Source organism: Diachasmimorpha longicaudata, chromosome 9, assembly GCF_034640455.1.
Source record: "Diachasmimorpha longicaudata isolate KC_UGA_2023 chromosome 9, iyDiaLong2, whole genome shotgun sequence".
Lineage (NCBI taxonomy): Eukaryota > Metazoa > Arthropoda > Insecta > Hymenoptera > Braconidae > Diachasmimorpha > Diachasmimorpha longicaudata.
The window spans coordinates 4,232,154-4,255,111 of NC_087233.1; the positions used below are offsets into that span (position 1 = coordinate 4,232,154).

The 22,958-nt window shown below is 36.9% G+C and overlaps 2 protein-coding genes across 5 annotated transcripts; both read right to left on the reverse strand.

Moving 5' to 3' along the window:
* LOC135165699 (pre-piRNA 3'-exonuclease trimmer-like) lies at positions 1 to 6,720 on the reverse strand. Of its 2 annotated transcripts, none has more exons than XM_064127243.1 (10): positions 6,292 to 6,720; positions 5,543 to 5,780; positions 4,637 to 5,258; positions 4,243 to 4,356; positions 4,084 to 4,180; positions 3,910 to 4,018; positions 3,753 to 3,839; positions 3,368 to 3,456; positions 1,251 to 1,349; positions 1 to 466 (listed from the first exon to the last, which is right to left on the reverse strand). In XM_064127243.1, the coding sequence occupies exons 1-10, from the start codon at positions 6,420 to 6,422 to the stop codon at positions 391 to 393; spliced, it is 1,662 nt and encodes a 553-aa protein (XP_063983313.1). In that variant the 5' UTR covers positions 6,423 to 6,720; the 3' UTR covers positions 1 to 390. The 2 variants fall into 2 exon arrangements, with proteins under 2 accessions (XP_063983313.1, XP_063983314.1); XM_064127244.1 differs by having other exon boundaries at positions 4 to 466; positions 3,910 to 4,009; positions 6,292 to 6,719.
* Positions 6,721 to 6,863: 143 nt separating this feature from the next.
* LOC135165695 (NADPH--cytochrome P450 reductase) lies at positions 6,864 to 22,940 on the reverse strand. 3 transcript variants are annotated; one of them, XM_064127231.1, is made up of 8 exons: positions 22,678 to 22,940; positions 11,873 to 12,274; positions 11,173 to 11,322; positions 9,613 to 9,737; positions 9,357 to 9,545; positions 8,461 to 9,189; positions 7,886 to 8,218; positions 6,864 to 7,722 (listed from the first exon to the last, which is right to left on the reverse strand). In XM_064127231.1, exons 1-8 carry the CDS (start codon positions 22,678 to 22,680, stop codon positions 7,578 to 7,580), a joined length of 2,076 nt encoding a protein of 691 aa, XP_063983301.1. In that variant the 5' UTR covers positions 22,681 to 22,940; the 3' UTR covers positions 6,864 to 7,577. The 3 variants fall into 3 exon arrangements, with proteins under 3 accessions (XP_063983301.1, XP_063983300.1, XP_063983303.1); XM_064127230.1 differs by lacking the exon at positions 22,678 to 22,940 and adding an exon at positions 18,124 to 18,380; XM_064127233.1 differs by lacking the exons at positions 11,173 to 11,322; positions 11,873 to 12,274; positions 22,678 to 22,940 and adding an exon at positions 10,477 to 10,709.
* Between the last annotated feature and the right edge of the window lie 18 nt (positions 22,941 to 22,958).

The following is a 22,958-nucleotide window of genomic DNA, read 5'->3' on the forward strand; positions in this document are numbered from 1 at the left end:
GTCAATCACCTCGTGTTTTTGAACATTTATTTAAATTATTTATTCTTTTCAGACGACCTTCGGGTCTTTTCATCGAATTCCTAGAAAATGAACAAACTCGTCGAATCTATCCTTCAGTTTTTTTTTTACTCTCGAGGCCTCTTAATTTATTGACAGAGAATTTGAGTGAAAAACCAACTGTCTCAACCAACTGTTGTCTTCCCTAATAATCTGTTTACTTTTTAACAGTTAAATACTCGATCGTCTGTGGTGTAAACACCCAAAATAACTCATAATCGCCCACGAGGGACATGAATTCTAGTAAAAAAATGTTCGAGTCGTCGTTTTCATTGTTCAAAAGAGAGAAAAAAAAATTATGACTTTTGTTTTTTTTATTTTCTTTATTTTTTACTACGAAACAGACGGCTTCTGAATGGCTCGATGAATCAGCAGTGCCAGCATACTTCCAGATATCGCCAGTGTTCCCCTGGGAAAAGAATAATTGATAAATCACGGGGAATTGGGAGGGAATACAATTTTGGTCACTTGATTCTGGCAGAGACTGAACTGGCGGCCTTGGCTAATTCTTGCTGACGATTTTGGCTCTAATTAGAGGGCTCTATCGTGACACTCCTAGCACACGTGTGCCAGAGAACTGGCGACCAATTACGTTGACGATACCATTTATGGTGCTAAGTACTTTTATTTTTTTTTCTGAGAAATTTTTGAGGATTTCTGAGAATTTTCGGGAAAGCTCGAAAAAATGTTCTTTGAGACAATAAAATTGAGACAAGTAGCACTGGAATTTTTTCCTGTCACTTTCTACTTCTTTTCCTGTACCCGCACCAGAATTTTCTTAAAATTTCCTCTGAACCGTTTCGATTATTTTTATTATCGATTTACCAATTTAATTCACCAGAATAATTCAGGAAATTTATAATACATAAAAATTTTCCAATCAGATATCGTTAAGAGACATGAAGAGTAAAACAAATTGTTGACCAGAGGGTGACTGAAAAATTAGAAAAAACAAATCTCGGAATAGCTTAAAAAATTAGTTCATTTTTTATGAACCCGTTAAAATAAATTTAAAATTAATTTACGGCGGATAAATAATTTTAATGAATGTTTAAAAGTACGAGGTGATGGCTACTACGGATGCCGCCATCTTACTTACACTTGTAAGATGGCGGCCTCCCCGCTCACTCGCGCAATTTTCCATTTGTTTCACTCTCACGGCTTCTAAACGTCATCTGACGATTTTCACTCACCAGAGGAAGGACTTGACAGCTGGTGAGTGCTTCAGAAGGTTATACGGAGCGGCCCGGAAGTCCTTACTGTTCTGAAAGTGCTGAAGAATATCCCTAGCCCTAGAAACAGAAATTTTTTGATAGAAAAAATTGAGGATTTTCTCCCTTGAACGTCGATCAATCAACAAAATCTCTCTTGATAACCGGAAAACCGCGATAATCCTCTCTGTTAACATCTCCGGAGCTCATAATATTGAAACTAAGAAAAATAAAATCTCCGGGATCGTCACTCCTGAAATAGCTCGAGGTGAACGACCACTTCTCTCATTTCCCGAGATATTTTCACGTGATCTACTCCTCAAAGTCATCGATGCCATTTTCGAATAATCAATGCATGTTTCAAATGATTAATTACCACTGAGTGGTAACCGATTGAATCAAGTTTATTTGTACTACATGTTTAAAAACCTCTTAAAACGATTCTCACCCATTTCGGTTGAAAAATCATCGTCTGGTTGGCTCGGTAATTTGGGACATTGCCAGACATGATTTATATAGTTACTCTTCATTTTTTACAGTGAAAAACAATCGCTTTGTGCCAACACGAAACAAATTATATTTTTTATCATTTAATATGATTTCATATACCATATCACGGCTTTACAACAAATTTTATGAGATTCGCCGGTGAAATCTAACAGACAAAAACGATTTCTCGAGAAATATTGTTGAACCTGAAATGACGGAGGTCAATTTGACGGAAAAATTATAAACAAAATGAAATAAACGCGAGGGAACTAATGAATTTGACTTAATTGGCTAGAGAAAACTACCCAAAAATCAGGGAAATTTTCTCCAAATTGGTAACCGAAATCATGAAGTGGAAAAAATAGAAAAATGATAAAAAGTATTTGTCGATTTAAAATATTTAATGAATATCTCGAAGGATAAATTATTGTCGCAGGGGTTGAAATCGACTGGGAAAGGGGCGAAATGGAACTTTTGGAAAGTCAACAATTTTTTTCTCATTTTAAAGCGCTTTTGTAAGCTTCCAAATGATGAAAAAACGACTGATTACTCCGGATGATTTTTGACAACTGAAATATTAAAGACCGTCCATTTTGCCCCATTCTCTCCACGAAAATTGATAAAATTGATTGATTAAAAAACTAACAAAAGCGAGTGTAAACAGCCTGTGAAGAATGTCAAGCCTTCCAAAGCGGCGAATGTCAAGAGAGGCTGGAGCATTGCCAGCTACATGTCTCATAAAACTTGATATCACCGTAGCGGTGAAAAAGGCTCTGTTGAAACGCGAAGTTGGATCAAGTGGACACTAGATGCATTCTCGATCGTCGACTGCCCGGGGATTATTCATTTGAGGCTAAATGCGGAATATCCTTGAGTATTATTACATTTACCGATGTCTCCGGACACTCTTCGTGAAGATGTTATCAGTATTGTGATGGGGGAAAAAATCACGAAGAAAAAAACCGGGGGAATCCCCTGATTGCGTGATTGGCGGACCATTAAATCTCAATTCCAGTGAATTTTTCCAACAAAAAATTATTTTCATAATATATTTCACTTGCCCTCGTCCGGAAACTGGAACTAGCCCTTCGTGACCAGAGAACGGAAAGAGAAATCGAATTTAAATTACGCGAAAGATCGAAGGGAATTTTACTGTTCGAAAGGAAATAATTTCTATTGATATTTTCAACAAATTATTTTTTTTTCTTAACGAAAAATATCAGGGATAAAATTCTATAGCTACTCTGTAAATATAAGGTATTTAGATACTGTATTTTAAAAAATTAAACATTAAAAAATGGCCGATCGGTGAATGTCGAATATTTTGAGAATTGTAAAATTGGAAATTTCAATTTACGACTGAAATTTTTCATGTTGAAAGGATCAAAGTGCGAAAAAATGGGAATTCTAGAGCGTTTCGGTGCGCTTGTATTATGTTAACCCAGATGTCGGTTGAGACGTGTGAGAAACAAACAGAGAGGGAAAATAACGCGTGTTAGTTGTCACTGGAATGAAAAAATATACTGCGAGTGACGACAGGTCGTTTCCCCCGTGTTTTTACTCGTGATTTCATTTTTTTTAATTTTGCAAAAAGATTTCGTCGGACTTACGTGCGCCAATTGGGGGCGGCTACGAGGATGCTCTTCGAGGAGTTCGACTGGACATCGCAGGAGTCGTAGGGCGATAGGGCCAGTAGAATCTGAATTAAAAAAATCGGTTCACTTCACTTCAAGAACTACTGAAGCGATTAATTTAATTTATTAATTAAGCGATTAATTTTTTTCAACATAATCCTCCTGGTTTCGTTATTTTGCTAGTTAATAAATATTCTTCGGTAGTATAGTGGTAGTATTTTCGCGTGTGCATTGAAGGAATATTCCATGAAAGTAAGAATGAATTTTCCCGGAACAGAACGATTACCCTATGGAAAAATTTCCTATAAGAACTGAAAAAAATTATAATTTTTTATGAAGAAAATAAATTACGTCTAAATACCTCGTCAGTGCTAATGGGCCTCGAGTTCACGGCGCTGATATTCAGCCAGGGGGGTCTCGTCGACGGGGGATCAGGTCCATCAAGCCTCTGGAAACATAAGATCCAGCATTTTTCGTATAAAATTAATTACCCAATGCAAATTAACGATTTCACTTACCAAATGGGACACATCAGCTCGAATCAGATTCACACGGTTCACGTGGTCCTTGAGGCTGGCCATCATCTCAACGTGACTCAATTCTCGAGAATTCAACATGCTACAGAAACTTATCTCATATTTTATCCCGTGAATTTACAAAAAAAATGTTCAACACTTTGGCGTTTTACTCACCTTTTTCGGGGAAAAGATGCAAAAATATGAGCTATCTTCACGAAACAGAAGCCGGTATAGTACGAGTCCCAGCCTGCGTCGTGATACGCCTCCGTGTCTGCAACAAAAATTCCGAAAATCTGAAATAAATCTCGAAATCCTCTAGTTATCTCAACTCACCGGTCGTCGTGCCGTCTGGAAATTCGATCTGCGGGGAATTCCAGCCTAATAGCCTTCCCTCTCCATCCTTAAAGTATTTGTACAGCTCTCCGAGAATATTAGAGCTCCCCTTCTCTGAATAAAAATTAAAAAAATGTTTTTTAAAACGTAAAAAATGTTTTTTAATATCAAATCTAAAAAATCGTCAAATCGACTCGGTTCTTCGCTGAGTTTCCGAAGAATATCTTCTAAACCAATAGAAATATCAGAATTTTCATCATGACCTTTTTTGTAGAGGGAATTCAGACCTATAAAAAAGGTCATGACGAAAAATTGGTTATTTCCCCCAGATTCTGAGAAATTCATTGAAAACTGGGCAGTACTCTACACTAGATAGAAATTTGAACAGCAATACCTCTCTTCTTCTTTTTGTCTTGTCCTTCCTCCCTCGGATCCACAATTTTCCTCATCTCATAGCTCAACAGTTTGGTGTCATATACCACTGGCAAGAGCTGGTGAATCTCCTTCTTGAAGTTCTCGTAACTCCTGGGTAAATCCTCGTGGAACTGCTTGTACATGAACATGAGATCCAGCAGGAGATTGTGTCCAACGAGCGGCTTCTTCAGGGCACAGAGTAGCTTGAAGATCCTCGTGAAGCCCATTGTGTACTCCAGGAGCTGCTCCTCGAAGAAAGTCTGGTCCCTCTCCTCCAGAATCTTCCGGGTCTCGGGATCGATTTTGATGACGAAGATCTTCTGGTCCTTGTGCTCGGTCCAGATGGTCTTGAAAGACTTCCTCAACTGCCTTTGGAGGCAACACAGTTGCAAAAAATCCTCGCAGGTGATCTCCGTGGATTTTTCGGATTCAGGGGAGTCCTTCAGCCACTCTGACACGATTTTTATCGATCGCAGAAGATTGTTCTCCTCGTGCAGAGAGGCGAAGGCCCCCATGTTGCTCATGTAGTCGTTCGTCTTGAGGAGGCTCTTCATTTTACTCTGCTCCTGGGTGTTCAAGTAGGAGATGCCTCCGTACATCAGCTGAAGTGAACAAGTTGGAGATACTTCAACGATTTACAGGAATAAAGGGATTTTCACGTAAAGAAAACCGAGATTATCTCCTTCAGGAGTGGGTTTACAGGGAAATGTCATGGAACACTTTTTGCGCAGAAATAGATTTCCAACAAAAAATGTCTCTTCACATTTTCTCATGGAATCCCGCAGTAAGGGAATAATCACACATTTGCGAAAGAATCATCAATAAATTCTTTATGTGTCGTTTTTTGTAAAATTGGGGTTTTAATTGAAAAATTGGAATGTCTTGCCTTATTCCAATCGAAATTATGATTTCGCAGAAAGTTCGTTGATGTTTTCTCCCATTGACAATTCTGATTGGTGCCATGCAATAGTGATCTCGATAGCAAATAAAATCTGAAAGGCTCTGCGATGTATTTATTCTCATGTTTGGCTCTTGTGAACGCCGTCAGACCTATTTGAATGACACTGAAGGGTGCTATGTTTTGTCTCTGCTTCTCGTACCTCTCCTGGATTGTATCAAATAATCTAAAGGATAATAAGGACGCTCTAAATAAAAATAAATGCAGCAAAACAAAATTTTGAGAAAATCTCAAATAATGACAGAATGGAACAACTTAGTTTTCATTGAAAATTTCTGGGGAAGGAACGGTTCTAGAAAAAAATACCATAAGTATTTTTTTTAGACCCTGAAATACCCCACAAGACAAGTTCTGAGGCATTTTCATGGGGGAGCACTCGCTCCTGAGATGTTCGCATTCTAAAGAACATAGAAAATCAATTTGTTCTCCAAGTGAAGAATGCAAAGGCCAAAGGACATTCTAAAATTACTAATATCTCGGGAACTAACGATGCGATCAGGGTGAATGACGACTTATTTTAAAGGTCGAGAAATACCCTTCGAAATGAGATCAGAAAAATTTATTTTCACTCAGCCGATTTTGAGATATCGAGGTTTAAGTAAAATTAATCTTTTTCTAAATTGTTGCCTGAGGATTATTTATTGTCGTTTTGTTATTAATTTATCAGGAATACTGACGTGAGTTCTGGAACATTGTCAGTGTTAATCCCCGAGAATTCAGCATCAACAGCTATAAACGAAGCATTTTTAAGCGAATTCTCTATTTTTGGATAATAAATCCTGAAGTTTTCGTCCAGAATTTCATTCATTTCTGATTATTTATCGTCACTCGTGGCACGTAAATATATTTATAAACTTGAAAAATGGGGTTTGGGGATTTGTTTTGATTGCCGGAGGAGGTTAGGATCGCCTCGTCATGCCTGGATCATACAAAAACACTGTAAAACCCGGAATTATTGACTACTGATCGTAAAAAAAGCATTTAAAACATCTAAATTAACTTCTGAAGACGAGAAAATTGTCAGTTCTTCCCAAAACTAGGAGTCTCCCCCAACAATGAAGGGATCACCGATCTCAGGGACAGGTCTGTCTGTCCAGACATAAATAATGTCAGTCTACATTGTCAAGGTGGCGCTTTACGATCGTGTCTTTCTCTTTGGAAAAAATACTTCAGTTGAAAATTCTGGAAAAATTGTGTTATAATTGTTTTTCAGTGAAATTCAGAGGAAAGCAATAATTAACCGACAAGAAAAATTATCAACTGCATTTCTTTTCTATTACAAATATCAATTACAATATGTGTAAACGTTATTACAACATAACGATTGACTCTCTCACATCGAAATAAGATAAATTTTTTTTCTAAACATATATATCATCTTCAAGGACTGTAAAATATTCTCCCTTCCCTGTGGGCTTGTGATAAACTATTGATTAATGTTAATTATTGTTCAGTTATTTCAGTAGTGAATCACTTAATTTAAATGTGCATTGAAGTAAACAGTAAATGATCATTGTGGAGAAGACAACACTCCAACATTCGATAATTTCACATTAATTTAACCAAAATAAATGACGCAATTCCTCAGTGAAGTGACAGCGTAGTTTCGTCTCATGAAAATCGTAATTATCTCCCTAACGAGTGATTTGACGAAGAAATGGAACAAGACATGTTGTATTCAAAATTAAATTTTCCGTAAAAAATATCTCAACATATTTCTTCGTAAACCCTCTCGTTTTCGGGATAATTGCGTAATTAAGGGAAAAGTCTACATTGTTTTTCCGTGTAAAGACTTTAATGATTGATCAATTAATCAATTAATTGCTAAGCAATAATATTTATGCATTATATACAGAATAGAAATATCTTTCGCTCATCTGGGCACCTGGCACCACGAGGAGCCTCAGAGAGCCCATCATCACGTTGGGGACAGTATTTATAAAAAATATTGTATAAAAAATATTCAACTCCAGACATCGCTGGAGTAACGCTTCTGCGAGTCCATTTTTTTAATGTAGTTCGTTGCTTCCATTTCCGTCATCTTGCCCTTCTCCTGGACGACCTTCAGAAGAATATTGTGCACATCGCGTGCCATATTGCGAGCGTCCCTGAAAAAAATTATAAACTAAATAACGAATTGTTCAGGGAATTTTCATTCAATTAAAAGCTTTTTTTTCGATATATTCTCACATTTGTGGCTGAGTACATCCGCAGCTTATTTTTTTATTTATATTCAGTCGTTCAAATTGTTTATTTTTCGATGGAACTCACCCGCAAATATAAACATGTCCATTCTTCGCCCCGATGACGTCCCAGATCTCATCCATATTCTTCTCCAGAAGATGCGTGACATAAACTTTTTTATCCTGCTCCCTGCTGAAGGCTGTGTGAAGTTTGAGGGTTCCACTCTTCACGTATTCCTCGAGCTCTTCCTTGTAGAGGAAGTCCTCGTCCCTCCTTCTGCAGCCGAAGTACAGGATAGTGTCACCAACCTCTTTGCCATCCTTCCTGGCGAGGTCCCGCTCCTGGATGAAGCCACGGAAGGGAGCAATCCCAGTTCCTGGCCCGACCATGATGATCGGAGTGATTGGACGCGAGGGCAACCTGTATTTTATTTATTCAATATTTAATTAATTATTTGAATGGATAATCTTGAAGGAGAAGTCTTCAGTACATTTCCATTCTCTTAATCACTTGTTCACGTACTGAATGGTCTTCCATTAACTAACAATTGATAGTTAATTGATGACCAGGGGAGACGTAAAACACGGAGCACATTTCCACCTCCAAAAAATTAATTGCCTTCAATAACAATTAATTAATGAATAAATTAACGATCTCCTCACCTGAACTGGCTCTTCCTCACGAAGATGGGAACAGTGCTGGGTGGATCCGTGGGGTGTTTCTGCTTCAACCAAGTGGTGGTAACTCCCTGGTTGATCCTCCCAGTGGGTGTTTTATACTCAACAACAACAGCCGTGATATGAATATCCGAGGGGAAGAGCTTCGACGACGAGGAGATTGAGTAGTACCGACACTGGAGACGCGGTAGAAGTTCGCAGAGGTGATCCAGCGCTGGCTTCAAACTCTTCACGTCCTCGAGAATATGAACGATGTTGCGATTGTCATTGACAATCCAGTCCTGGTAGAGAGCCTTCCCCTCGGCGGTCGTTGAGGCCATCAGCTTGAGCCTGTCCTTGTCAGCTGGATCTGAACAGTACTCCGCCAACTCCTTCAGCACGTGCGTTCGAGGATTACCGGTTATGTCCAGATAGTGGGTCAGAGCTGTGCGATAACTACAGGGACAGGGGAACGGATGTTTCTTCGTGGACTCCTCGTCGGTGTTGGTGAGGGTGATCACCGTGTCCAGGTCGGCGCCGCATTTCTCACCGATTTTGCTTACCAACTCGGAATTGTTCACCGGATACACCGCCACGTGATCACCGGCATCGTAACGCATCTTGGAGCCGTCGATGTCGAATTCTATGTGCATGCAGGAACGATCGGACGTCGGACCGTGCAACTCTCGGTTGACCTTCACCGGGGCAAGATAGGGGTTCTTGGCGTCGTAGGGACTGCAGGGGAGAAGATGTTGAATTATTAATTTTCGAAGTTTTCTCATCATCAAGAGTGAATTCTTAGAATTAGATGAGGAATTTTGGGTTTTGTGAACCCTCTTCCTGATGATCCTTCAACCTGACTCTGATTACTGAACAATAACGAGGGAATATTGGTAACTTACGGCCTCTGAGTCTTCAACGAGTGCAGCCTCGCTATCTCCCCGGAGTAGACCCTCTCGGCAGGCATGTCCAGGTGCTCAGTGAGCTTGTACTGACGAATGCTGACATCCTCACCAGCTCCCTCAATCCCGAAGAAGTCACACACCGCCGGCCAGAACTTGTCCTTCCAGGTGATGAAGTCATCCTCAATACTGTGATTGCAGAGTCGTATTAATTATGGAGAATGTTGAGGAATGAATTATAAAAAATGATAGTTACTTAGCGTCGTCGTCCCCAAGTCCCAGCTCGTGCACCCTCGTCGCACCCAACTGCTCCAGGCGATGGTCCACGTAAATCGCCACTTCGTTGTAGTGCTCGTAGGTCTTGTTGCCGAGGCCAAACACCTGGTGATATCAAGGGCAAATTGGATGATTATAAATTAGTTGGGAAGGAGGATTATAAACATTTTCTATAAACAACCTCTACATAATTGGGAATTTTTCCAAAGGACGACATCGCGTCTAAAAAAACAAATTTTATTAAAATTATATTAACAAATTTATCCAAAATTCTATTGGTCAGTGAAAATTAAAATTATTTATTGAATAACAACGAATGATAAAATATAATGATTCTGGGTTAAAGCGAATTTAAAGGTCCCTGAATGTTTATCGTTTTTTTAATCTTTCCCAGACGATTTAGTTATTAAAAATAGAGGATCGTCAAAAAATTAAAAATTAAAATTTAATATTCAAAATTCATATTCGCTTTAACCAATCGAACAAACCATAAATTCAAAAAAAAAAACGAAATAAAATTCCACTAATTAATATCAACTAATTCTCTTTCCCTAATTAACGTTAATGAACGTCAAGCCTATCTCCATTATCAACTAAAAAAATCCCACTTTCCCCCATTTCTCGATTTATCTAGAACATAAATTAGCAAAAAAACCTGGACTTTGTGCCTGAGGACGATAATCCCTGAGATGTCTCAATTCACAAAAAAAAAAGAAAATTATCATGTAACATTAATCATAATTTCCCAACACGAAAGCCTCTAGCTGTTCGGCCCCCAGCTCCCCCTCGAATGGGGGTAAATGGAATGTAAAAAAATTAATTTAGCGTTAAATTTTGAACGGACATTTGTCGGGAGACTTAGTACCGAGTGCTGCCGCACGCCCCTAGCGCCATCACATCTTGAGAAACTCCACGCGACTTTTCCAAGACTCTTCAATCGCCTCATATTTCCCTCAAAAATCATTCCTCAACACTGAAAAATTAATATTCGCTAAGCACATCACTGGCAATCCGTTAGAATAATAAAACCCGACGGACAAAGTGTTAAACGAGGAAAACCTTCGACGAATCACCTCCGTCGGCTATCGCGAGAGACACGTGCGCCGTGGACGTGCGCGTTATATAACTATTGTGACGTCAGGGTCTCTCGTTTATTCGGTTCAGTCCGAGACTCATCGTGACAGGATTCATTGTGAACAGTCGAGTCAAATAGTCAATGGACACTGGAATGTTCTGGGTTTCTCCTGAGTTCACCAGGATTTTTTATCCGAACTCAGTGATGAATGGGTGAACCGAGATGAGATGACAGCTCAGCCCGGTTTTTGAGCGATATCTCCGAATCTAAAGCAGATATCAAAATTTTTGTTATGACCTTTGTTGTAGTACTCGATCCGCTCTACAAAAAAGGTCATGATAAAAATTTTGTTATCTCTTCTAGATTTCGAGATAATCATTGAAAACTGGTCAGTAGTCAGAAGGGACTTATTTCGGTTCGTCTCTTCGTTGTGGAATTTTTATTTAATAATTTTTAATAACTCACCGCGTAATTCAGGCCGTTGAGGTCTGCATCTCCATTCTTCAACCAATCCACAAATTCCATGGCATTGTCCGTTGGGTCACCTTCACCATAAGTCGCCATGCAAAAAACTGCCAGACTATTAGGGATGGACTTTAGATTCACTAGTTCTTCCTAGAAAATAGAATTTAAAAAAACACAATTAAAAAATCTATTTGTCAATTTAAATTGAAGAAAGGCCCGTCTTGCCCCGTGAGATATCTTATGAAGCCAGGGGCGAAAGGCTTATTTGTTTAAACAATTTGAATCATTGTCATATTGAATTTTCACAATTTCCAGTTTTTTAAAATTAGATTTTCCTTCAATTATTGGTATTTTTTTAAACAAAAATACGTGTATGTGTCTGTGTTATGTCATATATGTATTTGATATGTTGTAACGGGTGAAAAAAATATATATAAAATATCCAAAACTAATTTAAAACTCATTTTTTTATATTTTTGAATTGAAATTCCATTTAAAAAGAAGAAAAAACAATAAAAATCACTGAATATAACTATATATAATGGTTATATAATATATATATATATATATTTTTTTTTTTCAATACCTATACTCTAAAAATCAATTTCTTAAACTCAAAATACAAAATATTAATTTTCTAATATTTAATTAATTGATTTTTAGATAAATATATTTTAAAAAATATTTTTCTTGTCATTACCATATCGCTTTCCTCAGGATCCGCTACCATTCCTTTCATTCTGTACCTGACCCCCTCCTTGGCGAGTCGTCCAGCGAATTCTTCACCAGTACCCGTCTGGCTACCATAGAACACCACCAAACTACGTCCTGATGTCTTCAACTTTTTGACAAATGAATTTTCCGACTGCGCTGGGGCAGTGTAAGTCGTCGGTTGAATCGAATATGATTTTGTCGTCGGTGTGTATTCCTCCTGTTTGTTCCTCCTCATGAGGTACCACACACCGGCGAGGAGAAGGGCCCCCAGGAGAACGATGTCCAGGGTGCTGAACAGGGGCTCGTCTACCAGCTCCGCCTTCTCCTCACCTTCGAGAACTGGAGAACTCGACATTCTTATGGCTTTTGGAAGCGATGCGTCTGCTGTCTGTAAGATATATTTTCAATTAATAATATTTTACATTTATATAACATTTTCATACATAAATTTTTTTTATATAAAATTGAGTAATTGTGGGCCTGGCAATTTTACCGTAAATTTACTTTACTGTAAATTAGGCTGAAACGACTGGAAATTTCCTTAAAATTGCCGGCAAATTTCCGAAAACCAACAGGAAATTTACCAGAAATTTCGTGAAATTTATATCCATTTACTTCAGAGACGTCTTTATTTTGTGAAAATTGTTTTTCTCGCTGTGATTACAGATTAAATTACGATAATCATTTTGCAGGGAATTTCTCGATTTCAGGAATAAAGGATTAAAAACTAAATATTTCCCTGAAGTAAATGGATATTTGACAAATATATTTTTTTTACTGCAGCATTGCGATAGAAAATTATATGGAAAATTTGTCTCCATGAATTTTGAAAAAATTTAACAAACTAAATGGTTTTTTACAATTTTAATGAAGTAATTAACGCATATATTGCAAATTTTACTATCAATACTTTTATCATTTCTGTATTATCTTGACAGTTGAAGCTATGAACTTTGTCTCCTTCAAATTGAAAATTTTCGCGTTGACTGAAAATCCTTAAAAATCGCTTTGCTAATTCTTCTATCTTAATTATTGTATCTCAAAAAGATAGCGGAAAAATACTGGCGCAGAAGGGGTCTCTTTTTAAGAGAAATCCATTTTAGAAATTCGCGAATTTCATAATTTAGAGGTATTAAATCACCGCTAATGACGGGCATATCGCGAATTTTATTGCCAATAATTTTATCACTCGAGCATTCGTTCCAAATTCACTCTCCCCGAATTGCTAAATCAGGCAACAGGTTTGCGCTTGGATCGACAGTCAATCGCAAAAAAGACACAAATCGTGAGGGAAATGAATTACGTCAGCTCTTGATGCGAGACGAAGGCCAGAATAGTCTCCTCAATTTCCGCGTGTTGAAGGGGAATGAAAAAGAGAAGGACGAGGATGATCGCCCATTTCAAATGCGAAAAACAACCTCGCAAAATTTTTCTCTGAAAATCCATATTGTTTGCATTCAAATGACGACTAGATTACAAACAAACAGATTGTATGTCATTTTTTTACTAAAAAATATCTCACCTCGAAAAATACCAAATTTCAACCGAAAAATATTTCTTTCATTTTATCCAAATCTCTCATTGTATTCTCTGATTCTCATTAACTAAAAAAAGAACATTTTTAATCAATTTTTTGAACCGCCAACATTGAGCCGACACTCCGCCGACATTGAGCCGACATTCAGCCAACATTACTCAAATATCAATTTAAAAAATCTCCTACCAATTTCGATGCATTTTTCCCTAATTCTCCCCGATTTTTATGTCACTTTTTGGAAATAATTACCCCCTCCTTTAAACTACCCCCAATAAAATGCTTTCCCCCCAAAATTATGAACTTCTGAACTGGAATCCCCTGAAATATCAACAGCCCCCTTAACTACAAAAATTCCTAAGATGTCCGATGGAAATTTCAATAGAAAATTGCCATTTGTCCACCTGAAGGAACAAACAGGTGCCCCAGCAACTTCTAGAATAATCTCCACTGCCCGAAGCCGCTGCACTCCCTCAGGAGTGTCGTATCACCTTGAGACCCCGTCTCCGAGACTCGAAAGATGCCCAGAGAGGGGAGGGGGAGACCGTCGGCGAGAACCAGGCACGCCATAACCGGTCTCTCAAATCGTCCTGACAAAAAAAAAACTACCTGCGATTGACTCCACGGAGATGTTACTCCAGACCCGTCCCGATTTTTATTACGTGGCATCTAGTTATACAATCGTATTGCATTGACACGCTGCCCTATCGAGTATGTAATCGGAGCATAATGACATCCTCGGGGCTGTGCGTTAATAAATGTCCCGGGTACACTCAACGATTGAAAAATAAAAAAAAGGTTTTTTCTTCCCAAGTCTGAGTCAGTCGAGATGTCATACGGATGTTTGTTTTACTTTTTATCCGGTCTATTGACGTCACTGGGTGGGTATACACACGTGGCTGCGTCACTGGGGTCATTTGCGCACCCCGGGTACTTAATTTCTTAATTAATTCAGGTGATAAACGTGAAAAATCGGCTTGTGCTGTTACGTCTTCAGAGGGAACGGGATTTTGAAATAAATTAGATCTCCGGAGGGTAAAACGTGTCAGACTTGGGAGGGTCATTTTTGGGGTAAAACTAACATTCGTCCCTTGTTTCGCCCTCTGAAGGGTTAATTTTTACCTAAAATTTGTTTGCCCGCAGTAATTGATTGAAAGTGGAAGGGGAGGGTGGCCGCCCCTGCCCTAGGGGTTAACGTGGCCAATTTCTAATTTCAAAATCTCAATTTAAAAAAAAAAAATGATTTATCTGAAATACCGTTTAACTTCGCGGAGAAAAAAAATTATTTTTCGCAAATATTTGTTTACTTCAGAGAAATATTGATTTTTTGAAAATTGTATTTCTCCAGTCTAATCACTGCCCAGGGGACTGAATTAGATTTAAGTGATTATAATCATATTACTCTAGAAGATGAGGATTTTCCAAGTGACCCTCAATAAACTCTTAATAATTATTTAGAAGAATTTCGATGATTGATTTAATGCTCATAATTATTGCAGGAATCCACTCAAAGTTATAATTAACATGATCATGTTCTACAGCAATATAATTAATGCTATTTAAATCTAATCAGAATTCTCCGGGAATTTCTCGATTTCAGAAATGAAGAATTCAAAATATAAATATTTCCCTGAAGTAAATGGATATTTGGCAAAAATGACTTCTCAGTGCTCGTTAGGGCATTAAATTCTAAGAGAATTCGAATTAGAAAAGAACTTCCCTTATTGCCTTAAACTACACGGGAATCGAACCCAGGTCCCGTGGATATGTGTTGTACGTTTCTCAATTTTTATGGGGTCAGGCCCCTAAGAGAGCCATCAATTAGCCGACCATAATTTTGTATTAGACCCTCAACTAACAATTATCGTTATCAAAAATCTAGAAGCATATCAGTAGCTGAGTGGTAAAAGGAGATAATCCACTTCTAATTATTGATTTTCTGATGAATATCTCGAAATGTAGGCAAGATAACGAAATTTTCATCATATGATTTTTTGTAGAGCCATTTGAGTTCTACAAAAAAGGTTATTACGAAAATTCCGTTATCTATCGTCGATTCGGAGATATCGTTCAAAAAGTCGACTCAGAGATAAGTCAACTTATCACATTTCATCATTTCCCAGTTAATATAGCAAAAATCCCAAAATTGTGTTCCCTACTATATCACAAATATTTATTCACTACTTTATGTTCAACAATGAATAATCTACCCTCAAATATTGTTAAAAATATTCTGGAAAAACATTCCATTCAGCCCCGAAAAAGTCAAACACATAAATGTACGGATGGGGCAAAATGGGTCGTATTTTTAAAACTTTATTTCATGTTTTGACGCTCCATCGAATTAAATTGGAATCACTGATCGAGATCATACATTTCAATCCGGTGTCTAGTTTAAATTCATGGAAATATCCAGTGACCGTGAAATTCTTCAGGCTCAAGGTCAATGACAGTCCGGTATCATTATTCCCAGCACGATTACCCGTAATTACCTAGTGAAACGTAATACGAGAATGAGAAATCAAATATATAATTTTTCCTCCAATTTTTCATATTATTAACTCGTGTAATCCCTCCCCTCGTTAAAGTAGTTTTCCCACATGTAATCAACTGATGATGACCGACCGATAGAAACGACGAAATGACAGTTTTTCGACAGAAATATGAAGAATGGGGAGTCGAATTGTCCGGATATACCAGTAAAACTGACTTGCAACTTATAACGCTGACGAATACAATGAGAATGTGACGTTATCCGGGCATTCGGGTCACTAATTACAAGGGAAGTAAAATTGATGAATGTGAGTCAACGAATGTTCGAGAAAATGTGAATAAATTGGGAGAAAAATGGGTAGATTTTCCCTAAATTCAAGGTTTTACATAAAAAATCTACCCGTTTAAGTCAACCTGTCAAACTTCAGTGACAAATCTACCTCTCAAATCTACTTATTGAATAGATCCACCAAATCTGGGCCTTCAATTTATGAGATGAACAGGGGCATTAAATGTGATGACCCCACCCACCAAATCTACACCAGTCACCTACTAAATTTATCTGGAGAATCTGTTTGTTAGATTTACCCGTTGAAGGCAGCTGCCAAATCTGACGGTACTCACTATTATTAGATACGTCTGAGTAATCGAGGTGCCACATTTACCTGCCAAATCTACCTATTTGGCCGGTTCACTCAATCTATCATGACATCCATCTATCTGTTTAATCTATCTATCAAGTCAACGTGAAGAGTCTGTCGTCATAATTTATCGGATTAATCTACATATTCAAAATACCTGACAAATGTATTAATTAAATTCACCTAATACATCTATTTGCGAAATCTGCCTACTAGATCTACCGATTAGATACAAGTGCCAAGTCCGCTGTGAAATCTACTTATTAAAATGGCATGATAAATCTGTCTATCGAATCTGTCAGATAAATCGATCCATAAAATCTATTCGGCAAATGTATCTAATAAATCTATCTACCTGCTAAATCTACCTAATCAAATCTACCCCAAAAATCTACGTATTAAATGTACCCAATAAACGCGCAGGCAAAGCTGTCCGATAAATCGACAGATGAAATTTATTTGATAGATCTACCTAATCTACCTATTTGACCTGCTTAATCAGTTTACCTTGAGTTCAATCTACTTGTTAGATTGATCTATCGAGCGGATTTGATAAATGTCTTTGATTAGTCTCTTAATTTACCGGATAAATTTGCACATTCAATTCACTTGAAAAATCTACTCAATAAATCTACCTGCTAGATCTACCTACTAGATATAGGCGTCAAATCTACTCCTAAAGTCTATCATAATCTATGGTATTGAATGAACATGTGAATCGACGTATGAAATTTATTTGATAAATTTACCTGTCAAATCTATCTTTTAAATTACCCTGAAAAAAATCTATCTATTAAATCTATTCAACTCCTATTAACTTCATTGATCGTTCCCATTCTTGAATAAATATTAGACTTATTAATTAATACAGACAGTTGACCCGATAACTAGTAGACGTCGTTCGTATCGTGACAATTATCACTGATTCATTTTAAAAGTAAAAAATAACGATAAGATTGCCTTCGACGGTGTCATTGTCTACACTATAGGCCATTGTTGTCACCGTGACTTGTCAACAACTTTCATAATGCGGAACTACTCGACAGTCCGTCGATGACTCGAGAAGTCATGAAGTATTCAAAGTAGTAAACAATTACTGCGCTTAGACGATTAGAATAAAATAGCAGACAATTTTTTTTTCAATTGTTGTTTCGAAAGATTGAAAAACATTACTTTTAGTTTAGATTTTTAGTTAACAAAGTTGAACAAAACTGTTAGCCACAAATGAAACAATAAGATATGTAGGTTTTTATTGATAAAATTATTTTTAAGTCGTAGGTTTTTATTTTTTTTATTGAAAAAATTTTTTGTTAATTGTCAATGGGGGGTGGGGTCTTTTGGGACCCCCGGGAATCAACCTGGGAATCATTGAATAATCGAAATAACACTTTCTGCAATCATGTAATCGACAGGAGTGAGAGTAAAATGAGAAAGGAAATTCCCCGCGAAACTTTCACTCGCGAAACTGACGATTTACCGCAGTCATTTAATTTTTTCTCTCACTGTCAGTAATTTGACGTGTACAAACCTCTTTTCAAAATCGACTAACTGATAAGGCATATTACTCACCGGTAAATCCATATTCACAATTAAATCAAAATTATAGAAATTTTAAATTACCGATTAAAAATCGATTTTTAATTTCATTTGATTTATTGATTTTTCTTCACAATTTTTAGGGGATTTTTTTTTTGTGCGGGGGACTGATCGGGTGATTTTTTAATTTGAATTTTTGAAATACTGATTATTACGACACGCACTCCGCCCAGTGATTGCACCCGACTGGCGCGTGAAGTCACGAAACCCTCGGTGTCGCTGAAAATTTGAGCCCACTCTTCTGTCTGGTGACAAGTAAGAACGTCACTCGGATAAATATCGAACGCTATCGATGGAAAAATGACGAGTCATCAGGCGTTACACGACAGTCGCATGACTGAGTGACATCGCAACGTCATTTTATGGAATTATTAATAATTTTAGAATTAATTGGGCTTATCATTTAGGTAAATTTTAACTATCGATTTTGACGTCAATAGTTCACGAATGAGTGAATCGATTTGGATGGGTCGAGGCCTATTTCAAACTCGATAGAACTATCTGGAGAGTGAAAAAAAAATGGTAAAATTTCACTCAGTCGATTGTTAATTAACATCAATTAAAAATTGGAAATTTCCCCTCCGTTAATCCGCAAATTGAATCGTTCAATGGAAAACGATTATTTTCAATCATCAATATTCCCTCGATCGAATGATCCGATTTGGATGGGTCAAGGCCCACTTTTAACTCCACGAAATGACCTCGAAAATGGGAGAAAAATCTGGAAGTTTCACTCAGCCAATCTTGATTTATAAAATATTGAACAGACCGATTTCACTCCAACTAATTAAAAATACTGGTAATATTCTCGATCTATAATTATTGATGGGATAAAAAATGAAAAGTGAGAAATATTCTCGCCTACTCGTGCATATAATTTCTCATCACCTGACTTAAAAACCCACAAAAAAATGATTTATAATTGGAAAAGGAGTAATGCAAATGGATGAGAAACATTGAAGGTTTCATGATGATAAAAAAATAATAATTCATTTACGATGCATACAATGTAGAATTCTCCACGTGCGAGATTACACATCAAGGTCGCAGCCACTTGAAATGAAATCGTCATGCACTCGTGTGGCACTAGATTTTCCTCTCATTCAACCCGCAGACAAGTTGACCCTAGCGCCCCCCACCCCACCTCTCCTCAATTGGACGCAGCACAATTTTTTTGACCCACAGAAGCCGAAAAAAAATATCCGATTGTGTTTAATGCTCTCCATCCAACCAGAATAACCGCAATCAACTATTAATTATCAAAGTTCTAAACAATTTTTTATAAGACATTTTTAAAAATAAAATCTACGGACGCGACTTCCGGAAAAAAAATGATTTGTCGTGATCCGATGAAACTGCACACGAGCTCTTTAAGGAAAATTAATTGTGAACATTTGTCCTTGAGAATTGTTCAAGGTTGGCACGAGGAATAGGCTCGTAGAAGTCGCTGAGACAAAATTGTTGACCCCTAAGACCGTTGGGTCAACAGGATTGACCCTTAAATAAGAAGGACTAAAAAATCCAGAGGAGCACTTCGATGACGTGATTTTTTTTTCATTTTTATAAGTTCATGGAATGACTGAGGGTTAAACGGAGAAGGATTGAAGGTCAAATCCTCTTGAGGGTAAAGCGAGTGGTCCCAGTACACCCTCACCTCTCCCGTTTGACCCCGTTGACGGTTCCGTCAACCCATTAGACCATAAAACAAGAGAAATTGTTATTATTGTAATTTATCGCGTGTTAAAAAGGAATCGCGTCACGAAGGGGTAAATTTACGAGATAAAATAGTTTGTTTTGATGTTTATTCATTCGAGATCATTCGAGATATATTTTTAACATATACAAAATATATATGTTGCATTGACGATCCTGTTCTGAACTTGGAAATAGATATTTTCATACATATGTACAGAGCTCATTCGATTTATCATTTACATTTTTTAAATATTGATTATCTTGTCGTGGGGAAAATTCGTAATAGTTGCACTTGAGGTTTAGATAACGATAACACGTTGCAATGTCAACTATGTGACGATTTTTTATACTTCACCTGCGTGCGACAAAAGTCGAATGGGTCAAAGGTTAATAAGGGGTCAAATGTTTTGTAGAATGAAATAATATTGAGTGGGGTCAACAAATCCACTCCCTCCCTCCCTCCCTCCCTCCCTTTTGACCTTTACAGTTTTCAATCAGAGTTTTTAGAAACAGATATATTTTAACCCACATTCTGGGATAATTGACCCATTGACCCAGTAAAAGTACAATATTTCGTCGTTTATTTTCGTTAAAGCGAATTAAATGGAGCGACAAATTTCCGATTCAGGGAAGAGGGGTAAAGTGGGTCAGAAAAAAGTGAAGGGTCAAATGAGGGAGGCAGAAGGGTTCGTTCATGTTGAGGGTCAAATGAAGAATTTCACTATCACTTCACCTCTACCCTAGGACCCACAAAGAACGAAGTTCTCTCTCAATCTGTTTTGAATAATTGAACGTCGAGGGTAGTTTCGCAATTGTTTTCGTGTAAAAAGTTTATAAAAAAATTAACCGGGTCAATTGTCAGGGATTTGTGTCAAAATGGACCCCTTTAACTGGGAGAATGTGAATCAGACCGGACTGCTTGTTATTGTAGCAGTACATGCTGTCATATGTGGGTACCTCATCCTCAATAAAGATAAATCTAATGGAAACGAGAATTGATAGCCAAGGTGACAGAATCATAAATCATCTTCTTGAAAGGTAAATTATTTATTCGACTGAGGAAAATGAAAAGACTCAGCAATTTCATAATTGACTCATTGTATCATATCTACAATTGAAAATAATTTTCTGCAAAATCCATTAGCGATACAAATCAATCTCAAAACGTGAGGGAAAATAATCAAATTGAAAAATCAATTTTTTAAAAATATTTTTTTTTTTCAAGGAAAAATTGAAAAAAAAAATCAAATTATCAAGAACATAAGTTGAAAATTAATTGCTAAATTACACTATTCACTTTTTCACAGACCCTACATCTCCCTCCCCCCCCCCCCCAAAAATGAATAAAATTTTGGAGAAAGTCCTGAAGTCGGATTCTTTGCACGAGAAGCAAAAATCTTCAATTTTTGTATTAAAAAAAAATTGGGAGAGACCTGCGGCCTGTGCGGAAGAGTCAGTTGCATCACAACTATACAAAATATTCCTTGAGTGCATGAGGAAAACTCAGGTCAATGGTAATTCCCTGTACAAACCTCCTGTCCCTTGAAGCTAATCCGGAAAACTTGAACTCGAGTGATAAATCGTTGAAGAAATGAACAAGGAAGGAGGGAAACTATTCGGCCACAACTCTCGATAAACGTCTGGCATTATGTCTGCCTTGAACCCTGATCCTAGATACATTATTCATGTCTGAGGAGTTGAATAGAATTCTAGGCGTTTTAAACAAAATTGTTGATCATTCAAATTCTAGGGAATCGGTTGGAAATCAAAAAGTTATTCTTTTTAACTAGACTCAACAAATGACGATTTTCAGTAGATTTAAATGAAATTTTTTATGATTACTATTTATTACTTCTTGGAATAATTGAATTATCCTTAGGATCGACGATTTTCGCGGGCCCAATCTATGAAAAAATTATTAAAAAACGATCATTCATTTTGATTGAAAATTTTCATTGAAAAAAATTGTGTGAAAGACAAATTAGGGATTAATTTGGAAATTTTTACAATTTTCTTTATTCTAGAAAATTCAAAGAATTTTGAATATTTTTTTATTATTTGAAATATTTATTTGCGGGTTTTGTTTTGCTGAATTATCAGTGAGAATTGTCGGAGCCTAGAAAATAAGGTAGACGATTTTTACAATGAAATGGAGCATCATTGAATGATAAGAAACCCCTGATAATTTCAAACAATAAACCACTTGAAACGCCCCATTCAACCCCTAAAAAATCACGTTTTGTATATCGCAAACTAATCGCAACGTAATTTGTAGCAGAAAAAAGCTCCTGAAAAAACTGAAGTCTATGTTTAATATTTATAAACATCAAAAATTCGAAAATCAATTGAAAAAATCCTTTTAACATAAAGAATACTCTCAATTCCCTTCGAAGAGCGTTTAAAAAATATATTTCAAACTTTTTGTCAATGTAAAACATTAAAAAACAACTTGTTTCTAATGACTGATTTTATTCAGCACCAATTGTTGAGGAAAAACCCAATCATTTCGAGTTTGCTAATACTCATCCATGAAAAATAATAAAAACCCAATAAAAAAATCATGTTAAAGTTAAACAAATCTTTTAACTTGCAAAACAGATTCAGAAAACCAAATAAAATTGATTTTTGACATCTATCAACTTAACAAATTAACAAATAAATTTAAGAAATGATTGAATTTTTTTCCTTTACAATTCTCGAATCAAATCAACAATAAAAAAATTTTTTTAAGAATAAAAAACACTCAACGAAATGTAAAAAAATACTTTTTGAATTGCCAAAACTTTTCGCGAAGCACTTGCGCACAATATTCAATAAAAAAAATCTTGATACCATGTGACGATCAACTCCAGAGGGTTTTCAATCGCCTCCCACTACGTGTCCCTTCCTCAATCTGTCTCGTTAATGCGCAGTCGCCTTTTTATCACCGCTGCGTTTTTATGTGCACGTAATCCAACCGGTCTTCAACTCCACTTTACCCTGTACCTATTCAAATTCCCTATTACTATTATTATTATTTTGGTTGGGAATTTGAACTATTTCCTGGTGGATGGAAATCGGATGGCACTTGAAAACTTTATGGGAGGAACTGGAACCTCACGCGGCCACGGGTC